The sequence below is a fragment of the Diadema antillarum genome, unplaced genomic scaffold, assembly GCF_040938485.1.
Source record: "Diadema antillarum isolate AM-2024a unplaced genomic scaffold, OU_Dant_1.0 seq00000389_RagTag, whole genome shotgun sequence".
Classification (NCBI taxonomy): Eukaryota; Metazoa; Echinodermata; class Echinoidea; order Diadematoida; family Diadematidae; genus Diadema; species Diadema antillarum.
The window spans coordinates 72,803-95,315 of NW_027271386.1; the positions used below are offsets into that span (position 1 = coordinate 72,803).

A 22,513-nucleotide genomic window follows, 5' to 3' on the forward strand; every position below is an offset into this window, starting at 1 on the left:
TGATGCTGCCAGAGAAAACCTTTGAGAAATATGTAGATAGGGTAGGTAAGTCCATTTGCATTGACTTACCTATTTTATAGCTGCTCTTTCAGAATCTGCCGTCAACCAAGAATTCATGTCAGGCGACTTTTTGTTGGTTTGTGTGATAGAGGGTCACATATGAATTGTTATGATCCCAGTACAGTATTTGCAACTTACAATGTACCAGTGATAATGTTTCATTATAATTTGCATTTAACAGCTTTGTATCAACTGTATTGGGGGGGGGGGGGGGGTAGACGTAATGAGATCAGACCAGATGCCAATCTGAGAAGTGAAGTCATTCATAGTTTTAAACTTTAAAAGCACAAACGGAAAATGCTCTTTATACTTCTCCAGTCATTGTGTGGTCGATTTCTGCACACTTTTAAAGTTTGCACCTAGACTGGTAAAACTTATTGCATTTATACCCACGCAGGAATTACGTATTGTGTAGAGAATTGAAGATTATGTAATTTATTTCAAAGCACTGATGCACCTCTTGTCACCAGTTTATATTGTTTTTGCAGAAATACAAAATGTACATGTACGTGGTGGTGGTGTTTAAAAGACTGTTGCCAAATTTGGTGAACAAAATTAAATGGTGAACAAAATTAAATGCTAACAACATATTGTCAAAGGTTATAGGGCAGCAAATTCAAACCTCAGCTTTAGACCTGCATTGTACAGTGCACTCCCGTTATAACGAAATGCTCGGGACCGGCAGTTTTCTTTCGTTATAACGAAATTTCGTTATAACCGAACAAATACAATGTATAACGAAAACAAGGAACCACGTATTATATATCATATTATGTTTGCTGAATATTCATCATACACTGGAAAGCTATGTGAAATGTGATGGGATAACTGTATTACAATTGTAAACGCAAGTTCCCCTCAGAAACTGCGTGACACAAGGAGCGAACACACAGTGGTGTGAAGCGTTCACCCATGCAGAGACGCTATAAATGCTTGTTCCGCTACGTATTTTCGAAAGCAATTCGCATTTCGTTATAACGGAGCACATTTCTTTTGTTATTCTTTGTCTGTGGCGCTCGGAAAAGACTTCGTTATAACGGAAATTTCGCTATAACCGTGTTCGTTATAAGCGAATTTTGTACCACAGACTTTAATGGTGATAATTTTGGGACCAGAAGATTTACTTCGTTATAACGAAATTTCGTTATAACCGTGTTCGTTGTAACGGGAGTGCACTGTATATAGTTTACTCTAATGAATTTATGGCTCTACTTTTAAAAAAGTGTAAACTTTTATTGATTCCCAATGTTATATATTTTGATCATGGTTGAGGAATTTTGTTAATTCATGCTTGTGAAACTGTGTGGGTGTGGTATCCTAGCTCTTTTCCCTTGGGACTGTTGTTATCCTTCACATTATAAAACAATGTGTTCTTTTTTGTTGTGTGTGGTTTTTTTTTTTTTTTTTCGTAGGACAAGCTGTAAATTGTCAGAGGTCATGATTAACCTGAATTTATACTCTTCTTGTATTTGCAGTTGTATAGATCTGTCTATGGTGCTTCCAAATTGCAGGAAAAAAAAGAGAAAAGGTCACTCGTATACAAACGAAAATAAGTTAATTCAAGTACTCGACGTCATAAATGTAAAGTGAAGTGAAGTGAAGAAGTGTAGAGCTTATCCTCTCCTAAATATACCAGCAATATAATGTATGTTTTCTGTGACAATACCAAAGTTCCTGTTTAATGGAATTGTTTTCCTGCCCTTTGTAGTTGCTTTTAGGACAAATATGCTTAAAAAGAAGAAAAAAAAAACCAACGCCAAACAAACTAGCAAATATGCGGAAAACGTTCCTCATACTACTTAAGTAATGTACTTGACTTCTGCATATCTGAAGACTGACACAATTACTGTATCTCATCCATGCAGGAATTATTTCATAGAGTATTAGAAATTTTGTTATGTATTTCAAAAGCCTGATGCACCTCTTACTATTTCATATATCATCTGTACAGAGATGTGTGATGGTGTTTCAAGAACTGCTCGGTACACAAATGACGAATATTGTGGGGAAAAATAGTGAACAAATGAAAATATTTTGTTAAGAATATTTGACAGATTATAACATGACAAATGCAAACCTCACCTTTGGATTGTAAAAGTTAAGGTGAATAAATACATTTCTGCGAATTTGTGAAAGAGCAAATTTCTATGGTTTTCAGTTATTGAGTAATGTTTCATGAAAATATATCAGTGAATTTCATGTACATCATGTATTCATGCTTGTGAAACTGTGTGTGCATGAGTGTGTTACCCTTGCTTTTTTTTTTCCAGTGTCAACGATAATGTATGGCATGCTCATGTATTGCTATAATTGTATGTTTTGTACGTATGTTTGACTGATGAGTTTTGACAAATTAGTTTTTGATGCACATTTTCAATGCAGATACAGAAAATGTCTTTAAGAATGGTGCCAGTGAAGCACCTTACCAGCACTGCATGTGAAACACACCAAAAATACACAGACATCAATTCACATACTACATTCTAAGGGGGAAAAAAGGTTCTTTTGAGAACCATTAAATGGTTCTCAGCACTGTCACAATAGCGACACCTTTTTTGGAGCCTGTGAGAACCTTTTTAAATGGTGCCTGTCGGCACCTTTTAACATTGGTGCCCATTAGAACCTTTTCCAATGAAATGGTTCTCATGAGCACCTTTTTAAAAGAGTCAAAAAGGTGCCCATCTTTAGTCAAAAAGGTGCCCATGGGCACCTTTCAAATGGAACTCACGAGCACCATTTCATCGGGAAAAAGGTTCTAATGGGCACCTTTTGCAAAAGGTGCCGACAAGCACCATTTAGAAAAGGTTCTCACGAGCACCAAAAAGGGTGTCGCTATTGTGACAGTGCTGAGAACCATTTAATGGTGCTCAAAAGAACCTTTTTTTCTTAGAGTGTACTTGCCACTGATAAAAGGTGGATTATCATCAAGTATTTAACGTTGAGCGAACGTTGTCGATTATTGGTGTGGTTGCTGTCGGGAAGCAAAGGTTGGCACAACGTTGGGAAATTGTCTTACTTTTGCCACGGATGAAAGGTGGATATTGATCGACTATCCAACTTTAGGCCAACATTGGCCCAACAGTCAAAGCTTGACGCTTCTTCAAACGTCTGGAAAATGTCACACCAATGTCATATGATCATTTTCAATCTTAAATGATCTGTTGGGACACATACCCCAACAGCTAAAGCCTGACGTTGGACTGACGTTGGTAGAGTGTCAGTCCATTATTTTAACCATATTTCCACTTTGAATGCTGCGTGTCCCAATGTCAATCCGACTTGAATGACTTGAATGCATGTATGTTTGCACTACGTCAAAAACATGACGTTGGCGAAACGTCATATTGGATGTCGGGCCAACAATGGCCCAACAGTGAGAGCCTGACGTTTGACCGACCTTGGCACAATGTCAGACCATAGATATGTCAACCACTTTTCCACTTTGAATGTTGCGTTCTATCAATGTTGGCCCTAACGACATGCTTGTATGTTGGCACAATGTCGAAAACATAACGTAGGCCCAACGTCAATTTAGCCGTCAAAAGCCTGACGTTGGACCGACGTTGGTACGATATCAGACCTACATTGTATCAACCATTTTCCGCTTTAAATGCTGCGTTGGCCCAACGGGTGCACGTCACGAGACCGACACCCACGAGTCATACATCCTACGAGTTATACAGATCACGAGTCATACAGCCCATGAGTTTGACACTTTAGCAAATAACGCCCAGGAGACCGACACATTAAGCCCCCTGTTGTATCTGTCGAACTCGTGAGCTGTTTTTACCTAGTGTCGACCTCATAGACTTTATTTGCCTAGTGTCGAACTCACGGGCTGTATGGATTCGTGAGCTGTATGACTCATGGACCCGTTTTCAATGTCGAATTCGTTGGCTATACGACTCGTTGGATGACCCCGGCCTGAGATTGGTTTAATGTAATGCGCGTACGTTGACACGTCAGAAACATAATGTTGGCTAGACGTCTTTTTTTTTTGCCGTCGGGCCCAACATTAGCTTAGCAGTGGAAGCGTGAGTAGTTATAGTAGTCTGTATAGACAGGGAGAATTAATTAACACCTACTAATTAGCGCTAATTGGGAGTTCCGGCGATGAGTGAAAGTGACTTCCGCTAGTAATTAGTCACTTTCCTGTTTATGACGATATGACTCAAACTCGTTTCCGGAGGGGGAAGCGTGTTGTTTACGAAATGAAATCATGAATATGCATCGGCATACTTTGTTGGTGATATATTGCTGCACTAATATTGTGTACTGCAGTTTTGCTTTCAAGATGAAGAATGCTGTATAATGGTCAATGTCAACTTACACGATGTGTCCAGCCGCGATGAATGGTAATGCACAGCGATCAAAAGTGTATCCAGGCACAAGCTTGCAGTTCCAATGTATATTCCACACATGAGCAGAATTAAAGTGTACATCATACAGGGTGGTATAAACACACATGAGCAGAATTAATTGAGGTGTACATCATTCAGGGTGGTATAAACACACATGAGCAGAATGGAAGTGTACATCACTCAGAGGCTATGTAAGGAATGAGGTGTGCACACGATGAAGATATCAACAGCGAGTGACTACCCCTCTATAGTGTAAGACTGCGAAATACATGTTCTATAGCAGTATATACAACCTATGTCTTGGGATGATGAAGCACAATGATGATGTAGAGGGAAACAGTTGTTATCACGGTATTTCCTGTTTGATCAAAATGGTGGACTCTGAAAATTCAAGACAGGATGGTGTGGCCTGACACAAACAACAGGGTATGGCTCAGGAGGAAATTGGTAGACAATGGAAGGGAAGGGACATGGTCAAGTCCATTCATACGGTAAAGGTACACCTTTTTGTGTGTTGGGATGAGACACAGGCAGTGAGGAAGCAGGGGGGAAATCGGTAGACAATGGAGGGGAAGGGGCATGGTCAAGTCCATTCATAAGGTAAAGGTACGTCTTTTTGTGTGTTGGGGTGAGACACAAGCAGTGAGGAAGCAGGGGGAAATTGGTAGACAATGGAAGGGGGATGAGATGCATGTAGTGAGGATGCGAGTGGGTAATTGGACGACAAAAGAGGTAGAGGACACAAAGAGTGTAGTGCACTGGTCAGGTAAGAAAACAAAGAATGACCGGTGACAACTGCAAGTGCTGGACCTACCCTCATTTGCATGTTGTACATTACCCGCGATTGGATGATGATGAAGTGTCATGTGACAGTGCTTGTGAATTTTTCTGTCTGTGATTGGTTGAATATTTTTAGTGGGTGTGTATCTTGAGTGGTCAAGAGAGTGGGTCCTTTGGGGGCAAAGAGCATATTTAACCTCGACACTTCAGTTGACCTTTCAAACTCGTAAGAAGATGCCATCTAACTTCGATCGCCGATAGCCTAGCTATATCTATTCAACATCAACCATGGTCACGACGGCCGAAATTCTACAACGTCTACTTGAATGCTCATGTTTGGCTGATGTTTCAGCCTTGCGAGAGGAGTTGTACGAGGATCTGGAGCCAGAACACCATGCTTTGATCTTCGCTCGGACAACGCATTTTCTAGCTCAAGTAGTGGAAGAGACACCCATCACTCCCCAACAAGCAGGTATGTTAAAGATACAAACTTATTATTGTGTGTGTGTGTGTGTGTGTGTGTGTGCGTGTGTGTGCTACGATGATTATTTGCAGCGAACATTATGCAGACATACTCTTTCAACACTCATGTGATAACGATATAGCGGTGATACAATATGAAAATTTGTATGCTCCAAATTATATAATTTGCAAATATATGGGCATCTGTGTGAATATTCGTTTTATTGTGAATTTCCTTATGAAAACAGATCGTGATGATGAAGGATCGTCCGTACCAAGAGCCTCTACCTCTGTCGGGTTTGGACAGCCAGCGGCACAACCCCCAGCCCAGAACGTAACGGAGGATTACACCCAAGGGGAACCCTCTACCAGTGGACTACCACCCACGCAGCCAGTTGGGAAGAGGAAAAAGAAGACAGAGAATGGTGGACATTTGTCAGCTGCTGCCCACAAGCGTTCGGCGTCTGAAACATTGCCAAGAGTTGACGAACCTCTACCTCTGTACAATGTGAGTAGAGTAAGCCATAGACATAATAAGAAATACAATGCGAATTGTACGGATTACTCAGTCTCTTTTGAACCTGTTGCACAAAATGGTCCGATTATTGATATGATGCCTAGAGTGAGTGGTATGTTTGATGAAATTGTAAACGATATGGTCGCAGGTGCAAACGATAGGGATTTCATTAGGGTTGTGTTCAATGCACCTCGATTGGACAAGCCAGTCAGTATGCCGTTTGTAAGGCGGGACCAATTGGATAATGATGCTTTCTCTGCCAGACTACAATCGGTTTTACAATCGCATGAAGAGGTTACCCTGGATGAAAATGTTTCCTTTAACATTATCCATATGCAAATGCCAGAAGGAGGCAAAAGTTCTAAGAGGTTTCTTCGTATCAATGAAAAACTCCTAAAATGAGAAGCATCATAAGGATAAAAGACAGGGGTGCCGACAACATGTGTTGCGCACGAGCCATTGTGACAGGCATAGCCAGGATAGAAAATGATGAAAACTGGAATTCAATCAGACAGAGTTACGGCAAGCAGGGGGAGTATGCGAAGAGTTTGCACAGAGAGGCAAGCGTGCCTTATGTCAAGTGTGGTATTGATGAAATAAAGCAATTTGAAAATACGGCTCGGATGCGGAATTACCGAGTCATATTGATATCGAAAGAGAATTTAAACACAATAATCTACGCGGGACCTGATGACAGGCAGCATGCGATTTATCTGTATCACCACGATGACCACTATGATCTGGTGACATCACTCAGCGCGTTTTATCGTAGATCATACTTTTGCGAGAAATGTCTCAAGGGTTACGACGTCAAATTCGACCATAAGTGCGAGAACGCTTGCAAACTCTGTCGTTCTACTTCGTGTCCTTCCCCTGCTAAGACCGATCAGTATCAACATTGTTACGATTGCAATCGAAACTTCAAAAATGAGCAGTGCTTCAAAAATCACAAAAAGAACAGGACGTGTAACAAGTATTTTCAATGTGAAACGTGCAATGTCTTATGTAGTGTAAGCATCTTGAAAAGAAACAAAGTTGAACATGTATGTGGACGGACACTTTGCAAAGTATGCAGAAAATTTGTTCCACCGGGGCATCGGTGCTTTATGCAAAAAGTGGAACCAGAGCCTGTGTCTATGCATGAATATCTAGGTGTGGAAGAGCCGCATACAAGTGGTGCGGAAGAATGTTCCGATCCAAGCGAATCGGAAATGGTTGAAGAAGACGAGGCTCAACCCAAAACCAAGAGAAAAAAGAACAAGAACAAGAAAAAGAAAAAGAAAGAGAAAGGTCCGATGAAATTTATTTTCTTCGATTTCGAATGTACACAAGAATCAGGGGTGCACGTACCAAATTATTGCATCGCACAGAAAGCTTGTTCGAAATGTTGCGATGGTTCGGTGTATGATGAATGCAAAACGTGCGTCACCAAACAAAAGGTGTTTAAAGGTAAAGACACTGGTACCCAGTTTTGTGATTGGCTCTTTGGGAATGCAGAAAATGCTGGCAGCACGGTCATTGCTCATAACTTCAAAGGGTATGATGGAGTGTTTATCCAGCAGTACTTGTATGATAATTGTATCATTCCCAATCTGATCATGTCGGGGGGTAAAATTATGAGCATGACCGTGAAGTTTAACGAAATACGTTTCATCGACTCGCTCAATTTTTTGCCCATGCCTCTGGCCTCTTTGCCACCTACATTTGGGGTTGAGGAATTGAAGAAAGGCTTCTTCCCCCATTTCTTCAACACCGAAGCTAATGCTCGGTATCGAGGCCCATTCCCCGATACCAAGTATTACAACCCCGGTGGCATGTCGCCAAAGGTTAGGGAAGAGTTTGTCAATTGGCACGCTGCGGAAGTAGCCTCTGGGAGAGAATTTGTCATGGAAAAGGAATTACATGACTATTGTCTAAGCGATGTTGACATTTTGAGGAGGTGCTGTTTGAAGTTTCGAACACTGTTCAAAGAAATTACAGTCAATAAGGCAATGGGGGAGGGGGATACGGGTATTGACCCTTTCGAAAATTGTATCACCATCGCCTCCGCGTGCAATCTTGTGTTTCGGCGTAACTTCCTAGAACCATACACCATCGCCGTGATTCCTCCCAGAGGCTACTGTCCGCAAGACGTACAATCAAACATTGCTGTAAGATGGTTGACCTATGTCAGTCAACAAGAACATGCATATATCCAACATGCTCGTAATGAGGGTGAGGTTATCATCGGACCCTATAAGATCGATGGATTTTGTAGAGAAAATGAAACCATCTATGAATTTCACGGTTGTTTCTGGCACGGTTGTCCCAAATGCTACGATTACAACACACCGTGTGGGCGGTCTGGTAATCGGAAATGTATGGGGGACTTGTATCTAGAGACGTTAGAAAAGGAGAGGTACATCAAAGATATCCTGCCAGAGTTTAAGTATGTGACCATGTGGGAGTGTGAGTGGAAAGCGTTTGAATCCACATTGTCTGGTAATGATAAGAAGTGTTTGAAACCTTGTCCCGAACCTCTAAACCCACGCGAAGCTTTCTATGGGGGGCGTACTAACGCAAATTGCTTATATTACGAGTGTAAGGAAGGTGAGAAGATCCGGTACGTTGACTTCACATCATTGTACCCTAGCATTAATAAGTACGGATCTTATCCGGTGGGTCATCCGGAAGTCATCACATCAAATTTTGACGATATGTCTACCTACTACGGGTTGGTGAGATGCAAAGTGCTACCTCCCCGAAATTTGCTCCATCCAGTCCTACCCGTTAAAGTGAACGGTAAATTGATGTTTCCCTTGTGCTACAAATGCGCAGAAAATAGACAGCAAACCCTAAATTGTACCCACAGTGCTCAGGAGCGAATGCTACGCAGTACGTGGGTCACTCTTGAACTTTTCAAGGCTATTGAGAAAGGGTACACGATCCTAGAAATTGAATCTGTTTGGCACTTTCCAGAGCAGTCTCAGTACGATCCATGCAATGGCGGTGAAGGACTTTTTACCGATTATATCAATACTTTCCTCAAGATTAAGCAAGAAGCTTCCGGATGGCCCCAGTGGTGTAAGACGGATGATGACAAAGTCCGTTATGTTAGGGAATATCGCAGTAATGAGGGAATCGAATTGGAACCTGAGAAAATTGTCAAAAACAAAGGGTTGAGGTCTCTCAGTAAACTCATGTTAAACTCATTTTGGGGTCGTTTTGGGATGAGGAATAATCTCCCCAGTGTTCAAGTCATTAATAGCCCGAAAGATCTGTATACGATGTTAACGGCGGATGATATCGTGGTGACAGATTTGAATTTCATTACTGAAGAGGTAGCGGAGGTATCGTCTATCAAGAAGGATGAGTTTGAAGAGGTAAGCGTCAAATCTAATGTAGTCATAGCGGCCTTTACCACTGCCCAGGCCCGATTGAAACTGTACGATGTTCTAGATCGCCTAGGCGAGCGAGTGTTGTATTTTGACACTGATAGCGTTATTTACGTTGAGCGGGAGTGGAACCCCCATGATTGGCAGCCAGTGTTGGGTGATTATCTAGGCGAATTGACGGATGAGTTGGATGGAAGGTACATAACGACTTTCCTTTCAGGGGGACCCAAGAATTACGCTTACCAGTTAGATGATGGCAAGACTAGTTGTAAAGTGAAGGGAATTACGCTCAACTATGACAATGGGCAACGTATCAATTTCGATACCATGAAGAGAATGATTCACACAAGGGGGACAGTCGATGAACACAAAATCACCGTCACCGATAACTTCCAAATAACGAAAGATGTGAAGAGAAAAAGAATCGAAACGAAGGTAGCTCGAAAAGATTATAGGATCGTGTATGACAAACGGATTATCATGCCAGACTTTTTCACACTCCCATATGGTTATCTCACCCACGTTTCATGAATATTCTGTCGTTCCGATGAGATGGGCCTATAAATGCCGCTTTAACTTCATTTTGATTTCATTCTCTGTATTTTCTGTCGTTTGAGCAACATGTCCACTGTACGAGGTAATGCAGTCAATGTTTCTCCGTTGCAGCGTCAAGTTAAAACTGTCTGTAGTTTATTGTTAATTGTGATGACGCTTGGTCTCTTATCCATTATCACATATTTTGTGGAGAAACAGCATTTAGGGAACGCAGTGTCAAGTATCCTAGCCGACTATCCAGAGTCAGCGATTGCACCCTATTTCGAACGGTGGAATTACACCGAATCACATTACCAGAATGCCACTTACGTGTAAGGCTCGAAGTTTACTCGTAGGGTCAGTTCAGATTGAACCCATGTTACGCTTGTTTAGAAACGTTTTTGTTTCCGTTATTCGATTTGTTTACGTGCTTTATGTTGAAAGGAGAAATTACTTCATAGGGTCATCTCAGACGATGATGCTGTCATTTGTTGTGAGGAGGTTGTTGAGACGAGGTATAAACTTTTTGAGGTAAAGTTAAATATCATGTCTTTGAAATTTATTCACCCATTTACTTGTATTATTGCAGGTCCCACAGGTAGTGGGAAAACTGTGTTTGTGCGTAAACTTTTGAAATTCAATCAGGATATGATTGAAAAACCACCGCAGAAAATAATTTGGTGTTACGGGGTGTACCAAAATGCTTACACTGAAATGTTAAGTGAGATTCCGGGTATCGAATTCGTTGATGGATTTCCAAGTAATTTTGAGAGTCTTATCGATTCAAATGTTCGTAATCTACTGGTCGTTGATGATTTAATGGAAGAATGTACCAAAGATGCCAAAATGACTAGTTTATTTACTCGTGGCTCCCATCATCGAAATTTATCTATTTGTTTCATCGTTCAAAACCTCTTTCATCAGAATAGAGAAACACGTACCATCAGTTTAAACGCTCAGTATTTGGTGATGTATAAGAACCCCCGTGATAGATCTCAGATCATGCATTTGGGGCGTCAACTTTATCCGGGTCAAGTAAAGTATGTGCAAGAGTCGTACAACGATGCGACGAAAGACCCTTACGGATACCTCTTGATTGATTTAAAATCGGGTACCCCCGAACAGTACAGACTAAGGACTAAGATTTTTCCAGATGAGTTTACCGTAGTATATGTTAAAAAACTATAACTCCTTTGTATTCGTAACACGGAATTCATTCTGTCACGATGGCTCAAAGCGTTAAGAACCATTTATCGGAACTCCGTGTGCTGGCCAAATGCCCACCTAAACTACGGAAAGCTTTTTTGCAACATGCCAAGAAAGAATTGATTACGTGTTTGTCAGAATGCTGCGCAAACACATTAAAAGGCAACGTACCTCTATCACCTGCTCAGAAGAAGGCCCTGTCTCGGCACAAGACACATATTAGAAAAGTAGCTGATAAGCGAAACAGTCATCGTAAGAGAAAAGATATTTTGATTCAGAAAGGAGGATTTCTTGGTTCATTGCTAGGTCCTATATTGTCGTTGTTTCTAAAGTAGAAACGTTTTCAGTACCAAAAGTATGGAGTACACTAAAAAGATGACTTTGGTGCCCGAGGAGCTTGCACGTGCTGTTCAAGCATCTACTATTAAAGAACAGCCGACTCGTCGTGCCTTGTCCAAGCTGGATAGTGAGATGAATGACATTTTAAACTCCGAAGGAATGTCGGACAAAGAAAAGATGATTCGTTATAACGAAGTATTGCAAAAGTTTTTGCATCTTCATAAAAACGAAAGCAAACCTCTGTCTATTCACCTTGGTATCGAAGATGTTATTGGTAAAAACACTGATAATAACCATGTCAAAGTCGATGTGAAAAGGGAGGTTGAACCTGAAATCAGAAATAAAGTCTTAAATTTGTTACCCGCTGCATTGAAGAAGCGGGGGAGTATGTTGATAGATCATTTGTTGTCTCATCCATCGTCCACTTCTCGGCAGTGGAATAACGCTGGAGAATTGGTAGTCGATGGAAAAATTATCCATGGTTCAAATATAGTAGATTTGATATACGATGTATTGAAAGGGCGTAAATCGTCGCAACCGATAGGATGGCAACATTTTCTCCGTGTTTTAATTGATACTAATGTACCAGAATCTTTGCTTTCAAATGTTGAACGTCGTACTCTGTTGACAGAGATTAAGAGAAAGAAGTCTAGTGAAGCTTCAGCTTCTCCGCGTTCACCCAAAATATTACCGCTTACACCCGTTTTAACCACAACTGTAAAGCCCGGTACCGTACAAGTTACTAAGCGAAAGTATACTCAGGGAAAACAGTTGGCTCGTTCTAAAAAACCAACTTTAAAGTGGGACAGCTTTTAACAGTTGCGTACACTCCATGTAAAAGTTTCAACGTGTATTGTTTTCACGCAATATTTTTCACGATGTATATATGTATGTATGAAACTGTTTCGGGAAAAAAAGAAAATTGTGTACGCATACACATGTTTTTTTTTGTTTAACAGTAACCTCTATCCATTATTTGTACAATGTGTCTAGCTTACATATTGATGTATGGGATGTCTACAGGGACACCGCTTGCTTGCTGTACACTGTACAATAATTTGCTGATATTTTCATGTCAGCGTTCACAATTTCTTGTGTCATTTAACGGTTGTAGTTTGTGTTAACTTTCAATCGAATTGTATTATCAATACAGATCTTATTGTACGCACGTACTTCATGTATATTTGTGTTGAATCGGCTTAATCGATGGCGATATGATATGATGTTGTAGTAATCGAGTTTAAGATGAACACACATGCAAACAAGAAATAATACTGAAATCTGTATAAAGAATTCATTGTAACATATCAAAGTTTATTTTTGTTCGGAAATCTTGTGCAATTGTACATAATAAAAGTCAATATTACAAACGGGAAAGAAAGAACATTTCATGCAGTCTTTGTTTAAAACGTACGTCTATCTTAATCTTAATCTAAGATTGCGAGTGCTAGAGAGAGATGAAGAGAAAAGAGAAAGTAGAGAGGAGAAGAGGTGCGAAAAGAGCGTGCAAATATAACCATCATCATCATTGATTCGACTAACGAGCAAACGAGAGAGAAGGAGAGAGAAAAAATGAGAGAGAGAATACAAGAGTTGAAATCTATACTTAAATGTACAATGGCAAATAACGAATTGACATACATAGAATTAAGACAAGACTCGAGACAATTTCCATAGAAAGGAATCATTATGGGTCAACGATAGTTTACGATAACGAGGCAAACAGTACCAATAAAAAGTAAGCATACGACTAATTTTGTGGAAAGTTTGAACAAATAAGATCTTTTACATCTGACACTATTTTGTTGAGTATTCTCTCTGCCATTTCTACATGCCGGGGAGGTTGGAAGAGACTTCCCCACCTCCCAGAATATGATATCTTTATACAATTCAGGTTTTAGTTCTTGCAATCCCCTAAAACAGTGTTGAATCAATCCCTAGACTAGAGTGGTAAAGAACTGTGAAGTGCTCTTGCAGAGAAAAAAAAATTCCTGCACAAATAAAGATTGCACTTTCTTGAATACGTAATAAAAAAAATCGTGCAGCTTGTGTTCGGTAGAAAATTAACACAATATTACGATGCCCACATCACAATCATGCAACAAGAAGTAATTTGGTCATCAGCAATGCATTTCCACTGCCGCAAATGTATAAGTGTCTTTGATGTAGACTACACATCTACAAACTGGTGCTGAAATAATCCTCAAACCCGAGTTGGAGGAGGAGTTGCACGTCTAAAATCTTTCCCAACTCGGGTCTGGGGATTATTTCGACACCGTTTTCTAGATAAGGGTAGTCTGAATTCCACGTATCATAAACTCATATTAATTTCTCCCAATATCAACTCAGCATCATACATGGGGACATTGAGTTTGCTTCGAGAGTGAATGTAAGCGTGCACTTTGCGGTCATTTTGTGTGCGATTTGATGTGAACCTTGAAACTATACTCGGCATGCTGTTGCCTCTTACTCTGTGTAGCAAAAAATACAAACAATATTGGCCACACACTGCGGACCAGTGAGATTGTAACGATCGAGTATTAAAACTCCAATAGCAAGCATGGCTGTCTAAAAAATCTTTGAAATACAAAGAACACATCGAAGGGTGTCTACCGAAAGAATCAAAGAAATCAGCGTGACCATATTTGTCAAAATACATGGCGATCCAATGCCTACCGGGCTCATCATGATGGTCTACGTTGGCGATAAAAGCCGATGGAAATCTATTAACTGAATCTGGTAATCGATTGGCTGGAAAAATTCCAATAAATATGTCTTTTAGTATACTATCTGTTTCAATCACGCTTTGAATGTGTAAAGCATTCATGCTTAACTCAGTTAGTTCATTTCAGAAAATTAACCTCCAAAGTCAACGATGACATTACGGTTGCGATCGATTTCTATGACGCTTTCGTATTCTGCGTATACCAGCACATTAATGGTTTCTGGGAGGGGTTCAGCAAACTGCATCTCTAGACGTACATTGCCATTCTTTCGAAGATTGAAACAATCCCCGGATGACAGGTCAGGGGTTAAATCAAATGCGTACAGGGTATACCCCTGTCCGTAATCTGTTCTGTCAATCTGGTTGCCTTTGTCCTGAAACATAGAATTAACGCCTGAAAATAGAGTCTGGTATGCCAGGATATAGTTCGGGTCTTGTTCGGAAAACTTCGGGCGTAGTGGTTTCCAAGGAACCTGTTCGGAGTCTGCGTACAAGGCCAGAAAATTCAAATTGTAGTGATGAAAATTGAAGGGATTCTTCCGATAATCCCCGTTGAAAGCTGTGTTGCTGACACATCCGACGACTAGTCGTTTTGGAATCTGGCCCAGAATGAGACTTTCTCTGGTAAAAGACAAATTTCCTCGAGGAATGCTGAAGGTCTTCACGTCTGCTCGTCTGATGGGGTATTTTGCAGTTTGTGTCTCTAAATGTTTTGCGTGGCTAAGGCTTGCTTCAGGGCTCAATTTTACGCGTCTTACCTGAAGAGAGGCATTTGTGATGACAACTTTGTAGTTTGCATTTTCAGTGCTTGACATGAGACTGAAACTGTTCTTACTGCGATTCAGTTTAAGTTTGATATCAACGCCACCCAGTAAAAGCCGTTCTTGAAAAAACATGTCCAGGTGGAGAACACCGATCATGTCGAGCGTGCGACTATTTCTGACAAATTCATGACGTTTTTTCATTCCATCATTTCCTCTTACAGCAGCCAAGGGGTTACAGTCATCCATGTGACCGGGCGTATCCTTATAAAATAACGCCGATGTGAGTTGAGATTCTTTCGCCTCCGGTCCGTAAGTCAGTAATGTTTCCAGCATAGAACGATAGGGATACGTGTTGGTCGATGGTGTGATCAATCTATCATTTAGCATCATGTCTACGTCACTAAAGAGGGTGTGCATGAGGAGGTTCGCTGGGGCCACTTGAGCATCCTCGTCCAAGGGGGTACCATCACCGTTTACCACTTTGGCCTGTAGATGCAACAAACTCTGTGATAGGTCGGTGTACTCGTCAGTGGACCCTTGTAAGTGAAATTGAATGGGAGTAGCATCGGCGATGTTGGTCAGGGGGAAATATTCGACCCATTTTCCACTTTCGATCGTAGTTTGTGTGGGCGGAAGGGTGAATAAATCGACCTCAGATTTCGAACACTCGCAAGACAGGCTGTGAATCTTTTCCATATTGAGTTGATGAGGCAAAGCGGATTAAACATCAAAAATGTCCGAAGTCTTCCTTCTCTTGGCTTTTGACACACTGTTGCCTTTTTTCCTCCGACGTCTCCTTTTATTGCCATTTTTCTGTGCATTGGGGTGCAGATTTCGCATCACCCTTTTTAGGTTAACTGATGTAGCTCGCTTCACGTTTTCTCCATTCATGACATCTCGCGCAACATTCATTCCAGTCTGCAAAGCTTTCTTTCCAAGGATTTTCCCACCTTCCTTTAGAAATGGGACGGCAGAACGTAGCATGCCCTTAAGCATACTCCCCAGTCCGTACCCACGCTGCGTTCGAGTGCCACGGAAAACTGGAAGAGATCCTCCTCGATGCAAGACTTCGTGAGTCATGATGAATTCAGTTCTTTACATTAAAAAATTTTGTTTCCGAGTAGATCGAAAATGTAGTTTCACCACTACTTTTCCACTTTGAAATGGTACTTTTTCACCAAAGTCGCTCCTTATATTTATCTCTATCGTATCGATGTAATTTGTTTTCACAGGTAGGTAATGCGGATTATTGTAGGAATGAGTAATTACCTGTCCGGCCTTTTTAGGGTTAGTGGGTACAATCCGTAGCAAGGGCGCGCTTACGTCACCCACCCGTTGATTTTCTATGATATCCGTGTACACGTACATGGCAAAGAGTCCTCCGTTGATGTCGGGTAGATATGTAGCCCGCTTATTTTCCCTTAGATTTGTTTCTGGAAAACCAAGGAGTTGTGCCAGTCCTTCGCAGAGGTTAATTTCCGTATCAGTGTTGATATGAGCTTCAGTTTTGAACGTGATTGGGTTGATGCTGAATTGCGCTTTATTCTTCAAATTCCCTGGAAAAGATTCGTTCAGTGCGTTGCATATACTCTCTGCATCGCCGTACTGTCCCTCGGGTATTCGCCCCGGAGAGACAATTTGTTCTCTCACGGTAATTACGTATCTGTTGTTCTCGTGATTGACATTTAACCAAGAGTGAGGATAAATGATATCTACCAAGGCAACTTCCCATTCTCCTCGTAAATTCAGAGGTGTGGCCAATTTTGTTGTAAAACTTGTCAGAGTATTATGGGGAAAATAATCGAAAGACGAGTTGCTGGGAAGGGTTACGTACACTTGATCTTCACTCTCCATGATTACAATGCTTAATGAATCTGTTATGACACGACGTTTGATTTTTGAATATTATCTACCCATTGGTTAAAAGATGACGGATAGCCTAGAAACTTTACAAAATATTCCGTTTTACCCCCTCGTTTACGTCTTTTTAATATTTTCTCAACTCGATAAACATCATCTTTTTTCTTATTAACTTTCTGCAGCTCTTGCTCGTAAAACGTCCCTACCAGTTTTTCTCCGTGATCATCAACCAAATCGTACACAGGGACTCCGCGTTTCTTACCTCGTTTTACGTTAAAAACTTCTTCCGTCCAATTAGGAAGATAGCCCTTTTCGAATGTCTTTTTGGCTTTGCTAATGCGAACTCTGTCCCCCACACTATACTTTAAAGTTTTGGACTTGGATGATTCAGTTTTTGACTTGTACAACGTTTTCCATATGTCCCCTTCATTTTCTTTTGTAACCAGTGTCGGCTTCGTCTTAATGGATCGATGATAGGAATTATTGTAAGCATGCACTAACTTGCTCAAAACAGGTATGTATTTTTGTGTGTTACGATGCGTGAAGTACTTGTACATCTTTTCCTTGAGCGTGCGATTGAACCTCTCTACTATACACGCTTTAGTCATGTTTTGGGTAGTATAGAATGAAATGTCTCTTTCTTTGAGAAATGATTGAAATTGTCTGTTTGTAAATTCGCTCCCTTTATCGGTTTGAATATGATATGGTTCCCGTTTAGATCTTTGGATGATTTTCTTGAGTGCACTAACCAAACTTTTCCCCTTTTTATCTTTGAGAGGAACCACCCATGCAAATTTTGATAAGACATCGATGCACGTCAGCAAGTACTTATATCCCGCATTGTATCTAGAGAGAGAAGTCAGATCCACCAAATCCATTTGCCATACATCATCAATTCCATAGGCCATGACTCTACTTCTTACAAATTTTCGCCTCACTGGGCGATGTAGAGTATAAGTATCATTCCCTTCCAACCACTGTTTAATCTGGTTTCTCGACAAGTCAAACTGTCCTTCATTCTTGACAAATTGATAAAGTTTCTCAGCACCACTGAAACCAGCTTCATGCATCGGATCAAAGTATATCTCTCGCAAATACTCATCCATCTCGCTACAGCACTCAGTCTTCACACATTTACATTCGCAAGTCACCATGCGCAAATGACAAATGACGATCAACGTACACTTCATTCAAAATATAAGTGATGGACTTCACTTCAACATTTGACGATGTAACAAATTATTTCATTTCTTATACGCAAATTTATTTCTTTCACAACTTCAATCACTTTGAAACAGTTTTGTTTGTTTGGTTAAACTTGGTCAACATGAATTTCATTGCATTTACAATTTCAGTTGCACAATACTTTGAAAATTATATGGACGGTTCAAGAAGTAAAGCGAACAAGATTCAAACGAATAATTTATCAAGTTTGTACAAATAAATAATCCCGCCAGACGAACATTCGTAAACACAGAAAAAAAAAATCAAATTCTTAATCAACAAATTCATCCCCCACAATACTTACAGAATTATTCGCATAGTTAAAGCATGACTCTAAACAAGCTTCAAATGAATAATGTAACACGTTTGCAAAAAAAAAAGAAAGAATAATAAATAACAATTCAATTCAAATTCAATTCAACTATTCCATAAAGATGAACGACGAAGTAAACACACAATGTAGAAGGATATTATGATATACAAGACAAACGTTCTTCAAATGTGTACGCAAAGTCCTTTTTTTTCTCAGTTCACTCGTATACCAACGAAATTGCATCCTTACTGTTCCTTGAGTTTTCTCTTGATGTGAGACTGAACGTCCTTCTTTTTCAGTTCTATTTTGAAAAATTCTGTGGCTTCTCGCACACATTCGTCCTGTTCGTCGTCAAACATGTCCTCCACATTGTAGACATGATTGACAAAACTGAAGAATCGCTCTTCAGTGAGCTTGACCAAGGCTGCATCAAAATATTTCTCGATCAAGTCTCCCCATGGAAGCCACATACAGTCTGCGTGGTCTTTCTGACTGGGGTACCCCTCCATGCATCCAGCGCAAGACTGATGCACAAGCTCGCTGATTATACCCGAAATGGACTTGACGGCCATGAGGACGGGCGACACTGGAAGATGATTGCCATCGGTCTCCATCTTTTCCTCCTCGGTCTCTGGTACACCCACATCGACGCATAACAGGTTGTCCTCTTCCTCATCGTAGGTGAGCTTTCTGCGAAGATTCTGTAGATCTTGAGGAACATTAGGGGAGATTTCTGCCTCTATCTGGCCCGGTTGTTCCCGTAGAGTTGGTGATGACAGACTTGACCCTCGCCTTGGTGTGGTCACTCCTTCTATGACAGCATGCTGCCTCCGCAGTCTGTGGCGGCGGACTACTGGAGCTCTCGGGGGAGACGTTTCGATGAGTATGACGTCTGGAGTTAGCGGTGATGATGATGCTGGAGACGGCTGACCAGCTACAACTTGTGGCGAAGTTGTCTGAAGCTGTTGATCCAGCTCAGCGATGGCAGTCTGGGTAAGGACAGAGGTTAGAGTGTCGAACAGTCAGGAAATTTGCCAATTTACCAAAAAAAAAAAAAATTTCTTTGAAAATGATTTTGCTTTTGTTTTTGTTTCGGTCTCCAAAATTCAATACCAGTCCAAATCAAATGTCACAAAAAATCATCTATTTCTTTACATTACTGAATGCTCTCACAGTATCACTTATGGCGAATTTTGCACCGACCAATTTCCACCAATTTTCAGCCGTTAAATTGATGCCCTTTTGACCTGGGAGCATCCTATTAGTGCCCTTCAATTTATAATATTCTCGAATATTCACGTATGGGACTCCTCTGAATTTCTTGACAACGGCAAAGCGCTTCCCACCTAAATGGAATGGTTTTGACCCCGCTTCAAATTCACATGTATTGACACCTATCTCCTGACTGTAATGACACCCTGCCTCTTCCACTACCTTGTACTCATTCTCGTCGTTTCTCTCCTTAGATGCCTAATACATAGAAACATAAATAACGATGGAAAAAGAAATTAAGCATTCGATTCAAACAGTGTTGCTTACCCATGCTTTCACATTTTCTTCATGCAGTCACTCTACCTTATACATAGTTATTGTTTTGAAATCACAGGACACATACATACACACAAACTTAAATCATATCACAACTTGAATATTAACACTTACCCTCAATGCAAGGATTCCAGGGGGAGTCTTTGGTGTGAGTTTCTTCTGTTCCATCACTGTCGAATGTGAAAAATTGGCAGGGCGCAAGACTTCATGGGCATGGTTCTCTGGTATCAATAACTTTGGCGTGTTCAGTACACTGTTCAAGTTGCTCGTAGTGGCAGAAGTCTTCGTCGGTGAGTGTGTGGCCATCATGATGATCGATATGATGCAGTAATACGTGATGTATGCTATAGATGCTCCTCAAGATCTGAATTTGTAGCTCTGGATCAATGTTCGTATCTCGTATCATACACTGCTATATATGCGTTCTCTTCACTACACATTCCTATGTACCAACCCTCTCGACCATTCCCTTCATGCTCTTTATTTATTCGACCAATCATCAGCAAGCAACCTCTTCGCTGACCAATCATCATCGAGGTAGCTGATTAAAAGTCAACCAATCCCCGCTCAGGAAAACTTCCTCTTTCTAACTCGTACAGAGGAAAATGACTAATTAATAACGGAAGTCACTTGTACTCATCGCTGGAACTCCTAATTACTGGTCATGTGTGTTTATACTACCCTGTATGATGTACACTTTAATTCTGCTCATGTGTGGAATATGCATTGGAACTGCAAGCTTGTGCCTGGATACAATTTTGATCGCTGTGCATTACCATTCATAGCGGCTGGACACATCGTGTAAGTTAACATTGACCATTATACAGCATTCTTCATCTTGAAAGCAAAACTGCAGTACACAATATTAGTGCAGCAATATATCACCAACAAAGTATGCCGATGCATATTCATGATTTCATTTCGTAAACAACACGCTTCCCCCTCCGGAAACGAGTTTGAGTCATATCGTCATAAACAGGAAAGTGACTAATTACTAACGGAAATCACTTTCACTCATCGCCGGAACTCCCAATTAGCGCTAATTAGTAGGTGTTAATTAATTCTCCCTGTCTATACAGACTACTATAACTACTAGCGTGGTGAAAGACCAACATGTCAACCACTTTTCCAGTTTGCACTTTAACATTTCTTCCGTCAAAAGTCGAGGAAGGTGGGGGCGGGGGAAATCTTTGACCCTTTCTCCCAAAATGGCCCCGTAGCTCCGTTAAAAAATGTTCCACCGCCTCTCTGTAGGTGTACTCGTTATAAGACAATATTGGAAACGGATTTCTTGACCATTATTTACCATGTCTCCCCAAGTAAGATACATTTATTGCACTGTCATGTACCAGCAAACCGGTCAAACCTGTAGTGTAGTGCCCCACCCTGGCCAAAAGCAGCAAGTCATATTATTAGTCATGTTATATTTCTATGAACAAATTGTCTTGTCGAATCCACTGGCATCAATTCAGCAGTGTCATCTCAATCGAAGTATAATCATCTATAATAATTATAATACAGTATAATCATGAGATCAATACCTCTTATTTCATGTCGTGTAATTTGTCAACCTCCTCCCCCTTCTAATGTCTTAGGTACAGGGCAGTATAAAACAATTAGTTAACTCACTACATTATGCACAATAGTAAACGTATATAATCCATGTGCCTTTCACGGAACTTGCGCGACTATTATCATTTGAGACACATTAGAGATGTATTATTCATTAATAACTTTAATCTACGTTTTAATACATTTGAACAGATGTCTGAATTGTTTCAAGGGCAAATCATTCTACGGTTTGCAGTCTTGTAAAAATGATTGTGCTTTTTTCAAAGAAAAGTGTTCGAGTACGTGGAAGGGGATATGTATAAATCACACTGCCGAGTGAGATGGTAATTATGAATCAAAAGGCTTCTTTTAAATAGCAAAGTATAGTGTTGAAAAGTTGTTGGTAATTCATTCGCAGGCTCACATGACAGTCCAAGCGTTACAAGCGTCATGATGGGAGAACAGTTTTATGTTTCCTGCTAAACTTGTCTGTTAGTGGGCAAAAGAAAAGGAAAGAAACGAAAAGTCTCGCTGCCTTGACAGATGTTAAGGGCGTCAATGGGAACTCTCTCCCACAGCGGATGTCTAAAGGTGGAGGTGTGGTTAGAGTGTATTGGCAATGATTGAAAAGGTGCATATGAAAATACCAGCGTTATGAGAGCGTCGTGATGGGAAATGTAAACAGCATGAATTATGAGAATGGTTCTATGTCTCCAGGAGTACTAGTAGTCGGGGTAGTGGGCAAAAGAAAACGAATGGAAAGAAAAATATCGCTGTGTGAGATATTTGAAGGTGGAAATGGGTTGGAGTGTATTGACAATGATTGAAAAGGTGTATCATTATGATAATACCAACGTTTTTAGAGCATCATGGTGAAAATAAACAGCATGTGAGA

General features: G+C 40.6%; 2 protein-coding genes and 1 pseudogene across 2 annotated transcripts; 1 reads left to right on the plus strand and 2 right to left on the minus strand.

The window, feature by feature from the left end:
- Positions 1 to 5,123: 5,123 nt before the first annotated feature.
- Positions 5,124 to 8,046, plus strand: LOC139731944 (uncharacterized; annotated as a pseudogene).
- A 6,443-nt stretch (positions 8,047 to 14,489) lies between these two features.
- On the minus strand, positions 14,490 to 15,818 carry LOC139731945 (uncharacterized protein F54H12.2-like). Its single transcript, XM_071642819.1, has one exon. The coding sequence runs from the start codon at positions 15,816 to 15,818 to the stop codon at positions 14,490 to 14,492; it is 1,329 nt and encodes a 442-aa protein (XP_071498920.1).
- Positions 15,819 to 19,662: 3,844 nt separating this feature from the next.
- On the minus strand, positions 19,663 to 20,376 carry LOC139731934 (uncharacterized). The gene is made up of 2 exons (XM_071642809.1): positions 20,182 to 20,376; positions 19,663 to 19,989 (listed from the first exon to the last, which is right to left on the minus strand). Exons 1-2 carry the CDS (start codon positions 20,374 to 20,376, stop codon positions 19,663 to 19,665), a joined length of 522 nt encoding a protein of 173 aa, XP_071498910.1.
- Positions 20,377 to 22,513: the final 2,137 nt, after the last annotated feature.